At 47.0% G+C, this 17,775-nt stretch overlaps 1 protein-coding gene across 4 annotated transcripts in view; it reads right to left on the bottom strand.

Annotated features, from left to right (window-relative positions):
* The window catches only part of LOC123368700 (NACHT, LRR and PYD domains-containing protein 3-like), a 59,111-nt gene that overhangs the window by 28,800 nt on the left and 12,536 nt on the right, over window positions 1–17,775 (bottom strand). For all 4 annotated transcript variants that reach the window (XM_045013738.1, XM_045013739.1, XM_045013737.1 and 1 more), the window contains 2 exons: window positions 13,622–13,711; window positions 5,758–5,928 (listed from right to left, as the gene is read on the bottom strand). In XM_045013738.1, the coding sequence (XP_044869673.1) occupies window positions 5,758–5,928; window positions 13,622–13,711 (261 nt within the window). The remainder of the gene's footprint in view (window positions 1–5,757; window positions 5,929–13,621; window positions 13,712–17,775) is intronic.

Genomic DNA, 17,775 nt, shown 5'->3' on the forward strand with positions numbered 1-17,775 from the left:
TGGATCACATCTTACCATTCACGACTGAGTTTACTGCCCTTCCCTTTTTGGCTAACACATTTTGCTATTGCCTGGCCGAGTTCTGCCACTCTCATAGCTGCTTTTTTTGACTGTCCGCCAAGCCCCCCTTTTTCTTGGCTGTCCGCCAAGCCCCCCTTTTTCTTGGCTGTCCGCCAAGTTTTAGCTGTAAGCGGTGTCCTTGACTGTGGCCAGTGTCTTATCTTTAGCTTTTTTCGGTTAACTCATTCTGTTCTTTTCGGATACCATTCATGACTGAGTTTACTGTCCTTCCCCTTGTGTGGCTGACCAGTACCCCTGTGTGGGTGGAACAGTGGCCACTGCCCCAGGAGAAGCTTTTTGCATTGTGTCACTTATGTGAGGAACAATACCAGGCGGGCCATGTGGAAAAATCCACTAGCCCCTGGAATTCGCCTGTCTTTGTTATTAAGAAAAAGTCTGGTAAATGGCGAATGCTCCATGATCTTAGAGCGATTAATGCATGCATTCAACCCATGGGACCCCTGCAGTGTGGAACCCCAAATCCCAATCTTGTTCCATATGATTATCAGCTTATGATAGTAGATCTTAAAGATTGTTTTTTTACAATCCCTCTTTGTCCCAAAGATAGGGAGCGGTTTGCCTTTACTTTACCGGTCCTAAATAATTCCCAACCCACCCAACGTTATCAATGGAAAGTTTTACCCCAGGGCATGCTTAATAGCCCTACCTTATGTCAATATTATGTGCAACAGGCTTTGTGTCCTTTCCGCCTGAGTTACCCCGAGGCTATTGTTTATCATTACATGGATGATATCCTTGTTGCTGCCCCAAGCATCCCTCTGGATTGGGAGGCTGATTTGCAAGCCGCGCTATTTAAATACGGTCTTTGTGTTGCACCAGAAAAGGTTCAGCGGGTGCCACCATTTTTATATTTGGGACACAAAATGTTGCAAACCTATGCTACTCCGGTGTTGCCCAAGTTGTGTATCCCAAACCCGTGTACCTACATGAAGTTGCAACAACTCCTTGGTACCATTAATTGGATCCGCCCATATTATAACATCCCCACCTCTCTGTTGTCCCCATTGTTTTCCTTGTTGTCCCTGGGCCGGCAGCCCAGCGATTTGATATCGCTGACGCAGCCCGCCGAGCAAGCGTTGCAAGAACTTAATCGACGCCTTGCTTCCGTGTGGGTAGATAGACAAGTTCTTGGCCAAGCGCCCCAGTATGCCATCATGCCGACCTTGAGCCAGCCCACTGCCACTATTTATCAAATGAATCAAGCCACCGGGAAGGTTCATATTTTGGAATGGATAACATTGGCTCACACCCCATCAAAAACGTTATCCCCCTATTGGGACCAAATTGCGAGTATTATTACCAAAGGGCGCTTCCGCTGTTTGGTCTTGTTTGGTCAAGACCCCGAAACCATCACGATACCACTCCCTCTAAAGGAGATGGAGCAGTACATTGCCTTAACGTCCTCACTGCAAATGGCCCTTGGGGGCTTCGTGGGGGCGCTTCAGTATCATGGGCCCAAGGACCCCCGGTTAATCGCCTCCCCTCATATTTCCCTTTCCCTTCGCCCTGTTCTGGCCTCCCAACCCCTTCAGGATGCCACGACGGTGTTTACGGACGGTGGGACAACCTATGGGGTATTGGCCTGGCAGGACATGGGACAATGGAGAACGAAATATACTTTACCCCAAGTGTCCGCGCCGCGCGCCGAAGTAGCCGCTGTGATCCTTGCGCTTCGAACCTTTCCAGTTGTCCCCATCAATATTATTACGGACAGCCTTTATGTGCACAACCTTGTGCGACACCTGCCTGGGGCCTATGTCACTCCCGCTATTGATAGCGACCTCATGGCCTTATTTATAACCCTGCAATTTGCTCTTTGTAGTCGTTGTCAGTCGTTGTATATTGCCCATATACACAGTCACCAGCCACTTCCTGGATTTTTAGTGGAGGGTAACCGGGTCGCCGACTTAGCGGCGAAACTCAGTCCCTCCCCTCTCCACTTAACTCCCGTCTTTTCGGATCCCATTGATAGTCATGCATTTTTTCATCAAAATGCTAAATCCTTGGCGAAGCATTTTATGATCCCCCTAATTCAGGCCCAACGCATTGTTCAAACCTGTAATCATTGTGCAAGTCTTCATCATTATCCCGAACTGGGTGTTAATCCCCGCGGTCTTCAATCCAACCAAATTTGGCAAATGGATGTCACGCTTTATCCCCCTTTTTCTCCTTGGAAATATTTACATGTGACCATTGATACCTACTCTCATTATATTTGGGCCACCCCCCAACGGGGCGAACAAGCCAAACATGTAATTTATCATGTTCTTGCTGCGGTGGCCGTTATGGGCCGCCCCCGACAGATAAAAACCGATAATGGCCCCGCCTACATTTCTCACAGATTTGCGGATTTTTGCACGCAGTGGCAAATTAACCACGTCTTTGGTATTCCGTACAATTCCACTGGTCAAGCCATTGTGGAACGAGCCAATCGTACACTTAAAGAGTACCTAAAAAAGCAAAACAAAAAAGTGGGGGATGATGGGCCATCCCTGGGCGCCAAGCAAAATCAATTAGCGATAGTATTGTTTACCCTAAATACTTTAAATATTTTTCAAAATTTTACAGCCACTGAACGACATTTTAAGACGGAAACCCCGCTCCCACGCCCATCTGTTAAATATAGGCAGAGCCCAGACCCTAATTGGTATGGCCCCGTTCCATTGATAACCTGGGGACGGGGGCATGCCGCTGTGCTTACTCCCACTGGTCCATTGTGGGTCCCTGCCAAGAACGTGCGACCGTGGTACGATGACGTGGCATCAAAGCCCCAAGAACCCGATACTCAACTTCAATCTGAACCTAACCGAGACCTTTCAAGCGTGCCGAGCCACAAAGACGGCACCAAAGGTTACCTGGGGGCAGGTGAACCGGCTGGCGCAGCAGGCTCAGCAAATGCTGGAGAATAACAAGGCCGAGCCTACCCCCGAAAATTTTACTGCTGCTATTTTTGCCTGTTTGATCGCTAATTTTTTTATTATATTGTTGTGTTGTTTTTGTGTGTTACCGGTTGGGGCCGAACCCGAATTGCATAGCCGCATGCGTTATAATATATGGGCTCGACTTGCGGTCCTTGCCAATCAATCTTCCTTTTGTTTACAGCAGGCCCCTGAGATGCATGGCCTGTTGGGCACCTGCCTGGTCCCAGTATGTAAGGCGCCAGGCAGTGCTGCACATGCAACGGGGATGTCTAATTTTATAAATGCCACCGAGATTCAATATTCTTCTATGAGCCTATGGGGCCAGGCCACTTATGTGAAACCTGCAAGTGCCTTGTCCCTCTTTACCCCACGGGTAGCCAATCACGCCAATTTGACCTGTGTACGGATGGTTAATTGCACACGTCACAGGCCCCCAAAAGGCTGTTTGCGGGTGGGTACCCCAAAATGGAACTGTACGCGCTTTCAAAATGTGTCCAGCAATTACGGGCACATTTTGTTACCAGAAGGTTGGTTTTTTACGTGTGGTCAGAGGACCTTTAATTATATTCCGGCCAATATTTCAGAAGCTCAATGCTGCCTAAGCAGGCTCACATTGATACTCCCCACAAGGTCAATGTTAACTGGCTCCCGAACTAATGAGGCCCGAACCTGACGCCGGCGAAGCTCAACCCCCATGAGATCAGAATGTAATGCTAATGTCAGCCTTTTCAGTCGGGCTGAGTACATTTCTCTGGCTGTTTCCTTGGTGGGTCTCCCTGCGTTGGGAGTAGCCAATCACCAACAGCTTAGTCGATTGGCATGTGCCTTAGCGAAAAATATTAATTATACGTCTGCCGCCTTGGCCTTGCTGAATCAAGAACAGGAGGAGCTTCGCAATGCCATATTAGATAATCGAGCGGCAATTGATTACCTGCTATTGCTCAGCCATGTGGGTTGTGAGGAGGTATATGGCATGTGTTGTTTTAATCTAACAGACAATTCTAAACGGATTAAATCACACATAGATAACCTCCAAGAATTGGCACAACACATTCAGCAGGACAGGAACCCACCATGGTGGGATGACCTTTGGGCATGGCTGCCATCCATGGGATGGGTCCGAACTGTTTTGTAATATGCTTTGATTGTTATCGCCTGCTTGATTGGTTTTTGTTGCTTTGCTCAGTGTATTCCTAATATAATTAGGATGTGTTTTACACCCTGTCGGCGCAAACCAAGCCGTCATGTATGCATATAAAATCATGAAACATGCGGACCAGGCACGGGTCGACAAAACAGAAAAGGAGGGGATGTAGGAACTTTACACTTCTTAAGCACTAAGGGGGTAGGAAGACCGCCCCCGAATGTAGAGCGGCTGAAGTGGTTCCCCCCCCCCAACATCCGATCAGGAGACACACTGATTAAGCGCCGACCAGGTGTTTACCACTGGAACACGCAGTGCATAAAGCACCAATCAGGAGAAGGGGCGAGAAGTTGGACTGAGTTAGTACATGCGCATAATAGGATGATTTATGTAACCATTTATAATAAAAGGACGTGGAAAACCCCCGTTCGGGGCGCTCCACTGGAACAGACTGACGAACTTGGCTTCATTTATTGCTACAGGCTGGTTTATCAAGGATTGATTTGATGTACTCAGTCTTTTGATAAATTAATAATTTTTGATTTTGTAGTCCTAAACTGTACTGGTTACATCTCACGACTAACCAGACCAATGTCCAAAAAACCAGTACTGTACTGGTAAAACCAGTACGTATGGTCACTTTAACTTAGCTCCACCCTCTCTCTGGAATGTGAGATCTTTGCTGCGTCTCTTAGAAGCTCAGCAATGAATCTTAACCTTGGTGTTGGCAGAAGTGGGATTGTAAAAGAGAAATTTACACTGGAGTCCTTCTATGGGCATCTGTTATGTCCATTAGCCTGTGTTCCACAAGTGTGCATTCAGCTAAGCTGAAGGTGAGGGTAGTGGGCGGCTGCATTTTCAGTGGGTTGGTGAATCCTGAAATGCGGCTGTGAAACCGTTCAAAACTTTTTTTCGGTGAGCTTGGAGGGGCCATGGGAAGTGGCTAGCTTCTAGTTGCCACAACACACTGACATGGGCTCTGGCAGTGCTATGGTCGGCTGCCCCCAGGCTACTTCCAGACTCCCCCTAGGATAGTACCTGGGTCAGGGTGGTGTCCTCCGGGGGTCCAGCACCATGGGTTCCTCGGGGCAGTGGGTGAGCGACAGGCCCGGCACCTCCTCCGGGTAGTGAGCGCAGGGCAGGTCCGGCACCTCCTCTGGGTAGCGAGCGCAGGGCAAGGCAGGGCAAGTCAGGCCAGTCCTGGTGTGCACCTTGGGCCACGGGGTTTTCTCAGTCGTGGGCTAGGCTGGAGACGTCTGTCCTGCCTGGCGACTGGCTCCCTAGTGAGCTCTGAGGGCCAGCCTTTATACTTCCGAGTTGCCGCCTGACCCTCTGAGGGACGGGCTCCGAGCTCCCTAGCTCCGCCCACTCCGAGCTCCAGATGGGCTCATCCCGCTCCAGGGTGGAGGGGAGCCACACCGCCTCACTACACAGCTATTTTTAGTCCTGTAGTATGAACCTGGATCAGTTGATCCAGGATCTGAGAATTCACTGCTGTGGGTCTTTTTTGCAATGTAGACACCAACTTCATGTACCTGCAGGGAGCCACCATCTTACACCATCCTCACACTCCATGGAGTCTTTTACGGAAAAAAAATGGTAAATACACACCTCAGTTTCTGCAGTTTGCAGTTCACATGCTTCAGTCCCTCACACAGCAGCTTCACTCCTAATTCTCCCAGGCTGTTTCCTGTCAAGTGCAACTCGACCAACGTCTGTTTGGTACCAAGAAGAGAGGAGAGATCCTCACAGCAAGCAGCTGTCAAACGGCAATCACAAAACCTGCAGGAGATAAGCAGAGAGGAAAATGAGAATTTCTGTCTGTCCAGTCCCGCTGTGGGTTTCTAGAAAGATTCTTGTATTTGGGAGTGGGAGGGGGAAGGGAGGGGGAATCACAGATCTGTAGTAATGGATGATGGGGACCACATGGTTATGTGTGGATTTCAATCCACATGCATCTGTAGCTCTCATTGATCCTGTATTCCCATATGAGTGTTTTCCATCTCTGAGCAGACACACTTGGGCATCTGCTAATAAGAAATTTTGTGGATGAGAGGAGCCTTTTCTTCTTTCTTGCTGCATCTTGTCAATTGAGGACTCAGCAAATAAGCCACCATCTATGGAAGACTTAGTATTGAACATTCAGGATTCAGGGATGGCTCCAATTTGCCACATCTCAAGTCTCACCCCCCACCCCCATCTCTCTCGACCATACATTAGAAAAGGCTGAAATTTCCCTAGAGAGCCCAGTCTCAAAGGGCACAAGAGAGAGGGAGGTCTCTCTTTGCCACATCCCTGAACAAGAACCTACCAGCCTTCTGCTGATAGCCTGGAGAATAGATAATGTTAGCAAGGGGGCTCTCTCTACCTCTGGAAGAAGAATGCTCCTGTGGACCTTAATATCTGCTTCTGGTGACACAGGCACTGGCGCATCTCAGAAGATACAAGGGTTCTATAATCTTCATAGCTTCATACTGGCTAGGTCACGTGCAGCTGTCCAAAGCTGACTCCATTGGGTTGAATCTGGTCTTGGTTACTAACATAGAACAAAGGCACCTTGCTGCATCTCAGGAGCCCTCTTCCTGACAGCTTGGCTCCTGACAGGACACGGGCCATATGCAGGAGACTCATGTCTTCCTAGAATCATATCATAGAATATCAGGGTCGGAAGGACCTCAGGAGATTATCTAGTCCAACCCCCTGCTCAAAGCAGGACCAATCCCCAGACAGATTTTTACCCCAAATCCCTAAATGGCCCCCTCAAGTACTGAACTCACAACCTGGATTTAAGCAAGTCAAAGTTCAAACAACTGAGCTATCCTTCCCCATCTACCAGTAGAAAGGGGTTCTGGCAGGGTGCAAGCAGGTCCACATGGTGCTCTCTATTATCTCCACAGAAAAGCAGTTTAACTGACTCCTTCATCCGAGTCTATCCTAAAGACTGACGCCACACAGAGGCATTTAGCAGCTATTCCAGCCTCTCAGGAAGTAGACAAAGTGTCCCGTCCCTGCAGCCCTTATTATCCGCTTCATATAGGGCTTGACACTTTTGAAATCCTGTGTCAGAGAGGGGTGGGTGCGTGCGTGCGTGTGTGTGTGACTGTACAAAATTACAAAGCCCATTTTGTATTAGCTGTTGAACACATGTCTGAACTTGCCCAGGACAAACCCATTGAACAGCATTTCCTGAGCAGGAAAGGTGCCTGGCATCCAGTTGAAGGACTGTCACTGACAAGCCATCAGGACTATGCTCTGGAGTCATTGACTGTGATTGTCTCAACTTCTGGCCCAACCCCTTGGAACAGCAGGGCCACAGGCAGGGCAAGCATGACTAGGAGAGGGTGCTGGGGCAACCCAGTGGGTCACATAGCAAGGGGACAGAGACCCCAGAGCTGCCCTATGCAGAGGATGGGTATGACCATCATGACATGTAAGCAAGATGTACAGGAGAGAGAGGGCAAGAGGGACTCTGCCCAGCCTGAAACCCTGACATGCCTCGGACTCGTAGGAAGGGCCCAACCAGACTCAGGGGGGCGGGATCTCAGGACTTCTGTTGTTTTTCAAAGATCTGTAACCCCTGAGTGCTTTGAAGACAAAGTCTCTGATTAATAAGCCCCTGTGCCAAGCCCGTGTTTCTTGCTTTCCTGCCACATTATCCCTGAAGGTGACAAGCTAGAAGCCCAGAGAACCCACAACCCAGGTGGAGCGCTGGAGCAGGGTGTGAGTCTGACTGGAGGTGGGACTTGGGAGATCTCAGACACTGATTTCAGGGCCTAGGGCAATGGGAAGGCAGCGCCTCACATTCCAAGGAAGGACATCAGACAAGAGGGCTGAGGAATGACCCCAAAGATCCAGACCTGGAAACAGGGACTAGACCACACCCAGGCTCACCTGGCTTAGAAGCAGGTGTCACCCAGTGATTGGGCCCCACTCACAACAGCCTGGCAATCCTCCAGAGTGGTACTGGGCCAAGTTGTAACACCTCCATTCCCCGGTGTCATGGGATAAAGCTGATGAAACCTCCTTTTGAATCACTCGGTTAATGGCGCTTAATTTCCATACACGGAAAGTCATTTTCCTACCAACAGTGATTCTGGCTCAGAGCGAGTGAGCTTCAGGCTCACACGACTGGTCCATCGTGTCACATTTTACAAAGCTAAGTTGATAGTATAGACTCCTCTGAGATTCCTCCCCAGTGTGTTTTGAACTTACTAGTCTATCCATCCTGACAATTTTTTCCCTCATGCCTGCGTGCCCATCTGAGTGGGGCCCTTCGCCAGGGACTCAGTGTTCTATTTGGGGCAAATTAAACATTTGGAAATACCAACCAACTTTTTAGGAAAAAAAACTTTGATTCATTTGACACCAATTTGACACATTAGCTCTTCAAAAGGCCAGGAGGAAGTGGTCCCATTTTTACAGTTAGTTTTCATTAAAACAGTAGAAACTTGGAGTTATGAACACGTTGGGAATGGAAGTTGTTCATAATTCTGAAATGTTTGTGACTCTGATCAAAATGTTATGGCTGTTCTTTCAAAAGTTTACCACTGAACACTGACTGAATACTTTACTACGAGTGAACAACTGACTCTGAAACTGTAGTATGCAGAAGAAAAATGCTGCTTTTAACCATCTTAATTTAAATGAAAGAAGCACAGAAACTGTTTCCTTACTTTGTCAATTTTTTTAAACTTTCCCTTTATTTTTTTAGTAGATTATATTTAACAGTCACATAATGTATATGCTGCTGCTTCTTTTTTTCCCCTCTGCTTCTGCCTGATAGCCTACTTCTGGTTTCAAATGAGTTGTGTGGTTGACAGGTCAGTTCATACCTCTGGTGTTTGTAACTCTGAGGTTCTATTACAGTTTATTTTTATACAGTTTTTCCATTCCCTTTACTTCGCAGTGAGAAATCAATGCATATTCCATTGGTCACCCACAGTCTGCTGTGGAAAAGGGCAGTGCATTTGCCTAGCTTCACAGATCACATTGGGATTGGTGTCGGCAAGAATTTGCTCTGTGGATAAAGGTGGCTGTGATGCCCCGTACATGTGCTGTTGTTGGCAAAGTTTGAGGTTTCAGTATCTGGGCTTCCATTGTGTAACAAACACTTCCTTCACAGCCAACATGTAAACAGTTCCCAGACAGAAGGCTTTGTCATACTGACATTGAAGTTACTGTGACCTGCCCCCAACCTTGTAGAAAGAGATTAAAAAATGCTGTTTTAAAAAAAAAAATCCTAAACTTTCATTCCTACGCCTGGAAATTACAAATTCAGGTTCTACTTTAAAGTTAGTTGAACGTGAGTTGGAAATCAAAAATGTGCAAACCCAAACTGTCTGGCCCCTGTAGCACTACCCTGAGAACAACCAGAGATCCTGGAAAACACTGTTGGAGATTAAGTCTCCCTCCCCTCACCATCCCACCAGATTTACTTATAAAAAGCAGAGATGGAGCCTAGCAAGCAACCTCATTTTTGTCAATGGATGATGAAAAGTTGGGTAAGGGCGGCAGCTCTTGCCTGAAGGAAGATCCCTGGGACCTGCACCCAGAGAAGTGGAGCACTGTGGACCCATGTGTCAGCCCTCGTAAAACATGCATGGGGGTTGGACCAGCTGGCTGCCCTCAGAAGAAAATGGAGGGGAGGGGAAAGCTCACCACCCTCACCCAAAATTCCAAGGGTGCGGGAGAGAAGGAACCATGGGGGCCACTGAGGAGCTGGATGAGGTGTGGGGCTGTCCTGGAGCCAGCTCAATAGCCTCATACTCACACCAAAAATCATCTCCCATCTCCACTTGGGCAACAGGTGCAACAGGGCTCTTTAGTCTAGCAGAGACAGGCACAACAAGAACCAATGGTGGGAAATTAAGACCAGACAAATTCAAATTAGAAATGAACCACAAATTTCTAACAGTGAGGGCGGTTAACCATTGGAACAAAGCTACCAAGGGAAGTGGTAGATTCTCCATCTCTTGAATGTCTTCAGATCAAGACTGGATGCCTTTCTGGAAGATGCTTTAGTTAAACCCAAGTTACTGGGCTCAGTGCAGGGGTAACTGGGTGAAATGTAATGATCTTTGGTATACATGAGGTCAGACTAGATGATGTAATGGTACCGTCTGGCCTTACAATCTATGAGTCCATGAATTTCTGTAGTGGATTTATAACCTCCTCCCTTTTGGAGACCACCTTTACCCCCCCCCCCCCCAACATGGAATTACTTTAGGCCATCGGGGCCTGGAAACAGCAAAATGATGTTCCATTTAATTCTTTTCTGCACTTCTATTCCCTAGCCCTTAGCCACCGTTGTCCATGGCTTTGTCACCGTTCTGTTGGACTGCCACAACTCACTCTCTCTCGGTGTGGTATAGGCATCCCATTCACCTGGCAGCAGATCGCTCCTTAAGCTACAAAGGCCAAAGTGAGCATATCACTTTGGTGCACTATGTCCACAAACAGCACACTCTGCAAGTGCTGCAGGCCTGTGGCTTGTTGCATCTGACCCACACTTCTTAATACAGCTCCCTGAACTAGGAGCTTAATGTCCATGGCTTACAGTGTATGGTCTCTCTTAATATTTTTAGTTTGCTGCATTGCCTCCTTTAAATGGTTCTGTCCTGCCCTAAAATATGCACATAGGTTGTGAATGGCAACATCCTCTCACTTGCAGAAGATGTGATGGGGTCAGCAGCTCCCACTGCCCTCTGCCAAGCTGCTTGTGGGCCTGCCGGGCCAGGATGTATCATGAAGAGCACCAGCAGCTGTGGGTATCTGTGCTTGTGAGGGGCTGGATTTTAGTCATTTGTTCAGTTGTTTTGTTATGTTTTCAGATCTCGTTTTGTGGTTTGTTTTGGCACTGAACGAGCCATTTCTTTGCAGGGAGCTCTTTGGGAGCTTGAGATGACCGTGCTCTGGGCTCAGAGGGAGAATATCATTCAGGGCCCCTCCTCCATGCAGCCCAGAGACTTTGGAGTTCTCCCCCACCTCCTGTTGTGGAGTCCTTGGGGCATGTGCAGCTTGCCGGGGAGGATGGGAGCAATGAGAACCATGGGAAAGTAAATGGAGTTACTTGGAGGTGTGGGAGTGCAGAGGGTAGTGCTTGTCTGGTTGTTAATTCATTAGTTAATTATCCTGCTCTGTGTTCTTATTTGCAGATCTCAGCAGTATGGAAGTTGCTGTTGAGGCAGTGAACACTCCGTGCAATGTGTGCGAATGTACGTGCACACGCACCAGGACAATGTTCACAAGCTGTTGCTTTTCTGATTTTCAGAAGAATTCTCAAGGGGCCAAATAAAAACAAGATTTCTGTTTTCAAGTTGAAATTCAGATGTAGTCACCTGAGGGTTGGGTGTTTAGGGACAGACATGGGGCTGGCATGCAGAACTGGCTGGAAATTGGAAGCAATTTTCTGATAATTTTGTATCACCTTTGTTCATTTTTTCATCCAAATTATGAAATCTTCTGTCTAGCTTCAGTGAGTGGCTTATCACGACAGCACCAGTACACTGAGCTGTCATGGAAGGCTGGGCAGGGGCATTGTCAGATTGAATGGGAAGTATTTATTGCCCCACTGCAGCTGCTCTGCCAGTGTTTGTGCTGAATCAGTGCAGAGGGACATGGTAGGAGACAATATGTCATTGCATTTGATTAAAATCCAAAGGTGATATGGTGCCTTGTGCATTGCTGTAAGTATGTATGTGGCTGTGCAGTGATACAGGTATGTTGCTGTTGCAGCTGGTAAGCTCAAAGTTCTCTAGCACAGATGTCATCTCAAACCACTCGATCCACCAGCACCCTGCAGAACAGCTGTACTCACAGGGACAATCCAGCTATAGGAGCCCAGGCTCAGACTCTTGGGCATTGGGGCAGAGAACTCTCAACAGCTAGAGCCCTGCTGTAGAACTCCTTGTCAGAGGGGATCAGACTGAGTCCTGGCCTAGCCATGGTCAAAGCAAAATGCAAGATCACCTCTTTGCTAAAGACTTTCCCAGGAACAACTCCAGGATCACCACAGAATCCCGGAAGTGTGGGCTGGAGGTACCTCAATAAGTCATTTAGTCCAGTCCCCCACACTCAAAGCAGGACTAAGTAATAACTAGACCAGGGGTCAGCAACCTATAGCACACATGCCAAAGGTGGCATGCAAGTTGATTTTCAGTGGCACTTTGCTGCTGGTCTGGGGTTCCATCTGCCAGCCCGCTCAGTCCGCTGCCTGCCTGGGGAAATTGGAAAACTCAGCAAGGAAAAGCAAGGGCAAGGATCACAACTAAACTGATAAGATCTACATTTTAATTTAATTTTAAATGACGCTTCTTAAACATTTTAAAAACCTTATTTACTTTACATATAACAGTAGTTTAGTTATATAATATAGAAAGAGACCTTCTAAAAACATTAACATGTGTTACTGGCACACGAAACCTTAAATTAGAGTGAATAAATGAGGGCTTGGCATACCACTTCCGAAAGATTGCCGACCCCTGAACTAGGCCAACTTGCATGAGATGGAGCTGGTGTAGTAGGAAGAAAATAAAGAAGCCAGGAGAGAGTTGAGGGGTGGAGCAGAGAAAGAGAAAGAAATAAATCAATCCCCTCCCAAAAAACCACACCTGTGAGTCAGGGAGAAATGAAATCCAGTGAAGATACATAGATGTTAAATAAATAGATATGTTCAGGGCTTAGATACCCTGGTGACAGGTAGGGATGGGTGAATAATTGGTTATTTGGTTCAGTGCCTGAACCCAATAATAAGAAAGTATTTTATTTGGGTTCACTTGAAACAGAAAAGACAATTTTTCCCAACAAAATGAAAAAAACTGTAAAACAAATGGTTTGGGATCAAATGAAATGTTTTGTGCTCCCCTAAACAAAATGCTTAGTTTTCAGGTTTTTTGTTTAACTCTATTTTTTTAATTAAATTGAGCTAAATTTTCCTAACAAAACATAATTTTGTCACAAACTTTGACATTTTGTTTCAAAAATGTCAAAACTAAATATTTTTACTTTTTTGGAAACGTTCTCCCCATTTTTATTCAGTTTAAACTATTCATCAGATTTGACCTGAATTCATGAACAGTCAACTCTAAACTGCATTATTTGCCAAATCAGCTATTCACCAAGTAAATTTCACCGAGCTCTAGTGACAAGCACCTCAGAAATATCTAAGATTAAAATGCCTAAGTTTGTATCTTCCACTTCCTGAATCTTTCCTGATCTCAAAGAATTCCCCCTGGCCTTCTGACCCCTGTCTCTCAGGCTCATCTGTGGGTAAGGTAATTGGGTTAACTGTCATTACAGCACTAGGCCGACTAAGCCAACCCCATATGTTTTAACTGAAAATTTAAACACAATCCTCAGAAGTTACACAATTCTATGTGGTCACTATACCAACCATGGTGAAGAGCTGCACTGCTGTAGAATTTCTGGGATAGCAGCAGTAATAAGGGGATTTTAAAAAGAAAGAATAGTTACTTACTCTAGTTTCTTTAATTTACAGTTTGGATCCTTCAGTGCTTGACAGAGCAGGTAAACAGGTGAATGCTTTGGCTTATCCTGACAGTTTTTCCTTAAAAAAAGGAGAAAATAGAAATTTTCTTTGTTGTTCTCTGAAGGCAGATTTTAATTCTATTTCCTGAACATTGAAATAGCCTCTTGGACAGTGTGATACAGTGCATATAGGTTATTCTGCAGGCAGTTAGTTGTTGTAAGTCCCCCAATTCAAAACTACATCTACTACTTTGATATGTGTTTTAAGTATACGGAGTCAAATAGAATACATGCGACTAAGTTTAATCCATTCATTTTATGAACTTGTGGTACTCTGATTCTCTGAATATTAAAACCAGTCCTAACTATTCACACAAATGGGAATGTCTCCAGAGGTTTTATGCTTGTGTGTCAGGCAGTAACTGCAGTATCATTTCTGGAGATCAGTAGAAATTATTGTGTTTATTTAACTAGGAATGTTGTCTTTAATTTGCCCACAAAGCTAAAAACCAAATATAAGTATTTGCTTAAAATTGTAATTATGACAACTGTTACTCAATAGTGTATAATTGGGGTTACACTTAGTAAATTACATCCCTAGGAGGAACCAGAAATGGAGCTGATTGTTTCCTGACAGCAGAATGTGTAAAATGGTAAGTTAATTTTAAAGCAGCATCTGTATAAGAAATAGTGCTGGATGAATAATTAAACAACTAAAATTCAAGAATATTCTGATGAATTTTAAAGTGAATTTATTTCCACTGTGTTCACACATCTTTATTGTGCACTTTCCAAATATTCTAGCAAAGGGAATTTGCAGACAGGAATGTTGTTGAAGCAATGCGTTTAAATCACTATTACAGAATATTCCCGTGAAAGCAAAATTTGTATTTATAATCCTGAGCATTCATACTAGAAATCTGGTTCTCATATTTATGTTCATCGAATCACAGAACTGATATATCCATGACCTGTGTGTGCAATCAAAATGAATAATTTAGAAAAATTAATATTTAAAAAAATAAAATTGATTGGATAACTTGTGAAAAAGGCAACATTCATTGAATGAATTATTAATTATTATCTGCCCAGCTCTAATAATCAGGTCTTTCTTAAACAGCAGTTGTAGAGTATTCGGGGAGACAGGGTGATAGTTGGAGAGACAAGTGGGGTCACGGGAAGGGTTTTTTATCATGGGGGCAGGGCCGGCTCCAGGCACCAGCCGAGCAAGCTCGTGCTTGGGGCGGCAGATTCTAGGGAGTGGCTTCTGCCCAATATTAGGGCGGCACGGCCGCTTTTTTTTTTTCCTGCTGCTCTGGCCGCCCTGTAAGGGGTGCAGGAGGGGAGCACCCTGCAGCAAACTTGGCAGGGCAGCCAGCGTCCTTCCCTCCCAGCCGACCGGAGCAGCACGGAGCCCTCCCGGCAGGCAGTGCGGCGGTTGGGGCCGTGGGAAGAGAGCCCCGCTGAAGCCCTAGCTGCCCCCCTTCTCTCTCCCCCCCCACTAGACCAGGCGCGCACTCTCCAGCACAGGGAGTCCCCCTGCACACTGGCTCCGGCCGCCCTGTAGGATTTTTTTGTTTTGTTTTTCCCCTGCTTTGCCAGCCGCGCCATTCCTGCCCCTCCCCCACTTTGCCGCTCCGTGTTTTTGTTTTGTTCCCCCCCACACACTTTGCCGCGCCGTGTCCCCTCCCCCCGCTTTGCCGCTCCAGCCGCACCGCAGGGTTTTTTTCCCCACCTGCTTTGCTGCTCCAGCCGTGCCTTTTTTTTGTTTTTTTGTTCCCCCTGCCCCGCTTTACTGCTCCCCCCCTTTTTTTTTGCTTGGGGCGGAAAAAAAGCCAGAGCCGGCCCTGCATGGGGGCAAATAAATCACACATATGTTGCCAAGGAAATGGCCCAGAGTTTGAGGGGGGGAAACATGAGGAATGGAAGGGTATTAGAGACAAGGTAGATCAGAAGATAGGATGGGATGGTCGATGGTGTCACTGAGGCAGATGGTGGGTAAAAGGAGAGCAGGCCAAATCCCTGTCTTTTGTCACCCTGTCCAGTCTGGCTTCCTCACCACTGAAGCTTCCATCTTAGTTTTTATTAACCTCACCCTAGCCAGAGTTCAGGTTCTGTACTCGGTCCTCGCCCTCCTCAACCTCTCCACTGCCTTTAACACCTTTGCCTACTCTCCTTCTCTTGAAACCTCTTCTTCCCTCAACTTTCAGGAGTCTGTTCTCTCCTGCTTCTCCTCCTACCTCTCTCGTCAGCATTTCATGTGCTGCATCCTCCCACCCCCCTTCATCTTTCACTGGCACCTCACAGGGCTCCTTCCTTGGCCCCTCCTTTTCTCCACCTACACCTTGACACTGGGCAATTTCATTCAAAATGTGGCTTTGACGGTCAAATTTATGCTGAAGACTCAGCATAAGACTATGGTGTCCCAGTGCCTTCCACAAGACATCTCCCCTCCATCAGGAAAGAGCGTGGGTATCACTGGGGTTATTTTTAAAGAACATGTGTAATGTGATGGTGCTGGTGAGAGCTGGTTCTTGTGGGAAAACTCAGTCAGAGATGTAGAGTTTGTATTTAGTTTTGAGGCAGTGTGGGTGGGTGGGTGCAGGGGGTTCATTCTTATTTCATTGAGCAGTGAGTTCCACCTTGTGACCCCACACCTGGGACAACTGAATCTCCTGCAGAGACGAGCCTTTCCTTCCTTGTCAACTGATTGGTTTTTCTTGTGGAACAAAGCCACCAGGCCAATTCGCTGTCTTGGAGGGACTGTAGCTTTCTCTCTCTATCTCAGATCTAGGGCCAGCACCATGCAGTGCTTTGAAAAGAGTCAATACAACCTTATTTAACTTGACTCGGGCCATTAGGGAGCCAGGGCAGGCAGCACCGTTTTGGGGAGATGTGTTCCTGGTAACCTAGCCACCCCTCTCCACTGAATCGAACACAAATTACCATTTAGCCCTTTATGGCTTAGCCTTGCCCTGTCTGTTACTGTAGCACATTATCAAGATGTCAACCTCTGCTTCTACTCTGCCGACCAAGCCAGCTTTCATTACTCATTAGTCCATAATATTTTCATGCTTTCTCCCTTGCCATCCCCTATGCCTGGGAGGAACACATCATAACTCCACTAAGGAGTAAGGAATGGTGTCCCTAGCCTCTGTTTGTCAGAGGGTGGAGATGGGTGGCAGGAGTGAGATCACTTGATCATTACCTGTTAGGTTCACTCCCTCTGGGGCACCTGGCATTGGCCACTGTCAGCAGACAGGATACTGAGCTGGATGGACCTTTGGTCTGACTCAGTATGGCCATTCTTATGTTCTTATTACTCCTTTGCAATAGCCTTTTTCAAATCCCTCCTTAAAACTTACCTCTGCTGTGAATCCTGCAAAAAGGGGCGGCTCCAGGCACCAGCACTCCAAGCACTTGCCTGGGGCGGCAAGCCACGGGGGGCACTCTGCCGGTCGCTGCGAGGGTGGCAGGCAGGCTGCCTTCGGTGGCTTGCCTGCGGAGGGTCTGCTGGTCCCGCGGCTTTGGTGGACCTCCCGCAGGCATGCCTGCGGAGGGTCCACCGAAGCCGCAGGTCCGGAGGGTCCGCCGAAGCTGCGGGACCAGCGGACCCTCCGTGCTTGGGGCGGCAAAATGTCTAGAGCCTCCCCTGCCTGCAAAACACTTGACAATGGCCGGGCAGCTGGTGCACATGACTCCTGCTTACTAACTTCTGCCCATTAGACTAAACGTGATCATTTACTAGTTAGTGTAACACATGGTGGTGAGTTTGTGAGGTGGGAGCTGGTACTGACCAATCTCAATTCATTCTGGGGCCACCAACATCCTATTAGCGGGGAATGGTGTTTAATCCCTAGCACTAGGCTGTTGGGTTTCAGGATTGTTAGGCTGGGTTCTCTTCCTTGCTCTGGGAGGAATCTAAGCTCTGCTGGTTAGAGACAGCAGAGCCATTGCAACAACCCTCCTGCTTGGGTTGTCTTCAGTTAGAAAATGTTCAACAAACATTCCTTAATACCTCTGGAGAGAGGAAGAGAGAGAGAGCTCTCATCTCAGAATAGCAAATAACCCTATGGTTAGTGTTTTTCTCTCTGTTGGAGCTATTCCACTTTGTGCAGATCCTTAAATATTAATTGATTCTAT

The sequence above is a fragment of the Mauremys mutica genome, chromosome 4, assembly GCF_020497125.1.
Source record: "Mauremys mutica isolate MM-2020 ecotype Southern chromosome 4, ASM2049712v1, whole genome shotgun sequence".
Classification (NCBI taxonomy): Eukaryota; Metazoa; Chordata; order Testudines; family Geoemydidae; genus Mauremys; species Mauremys mutica.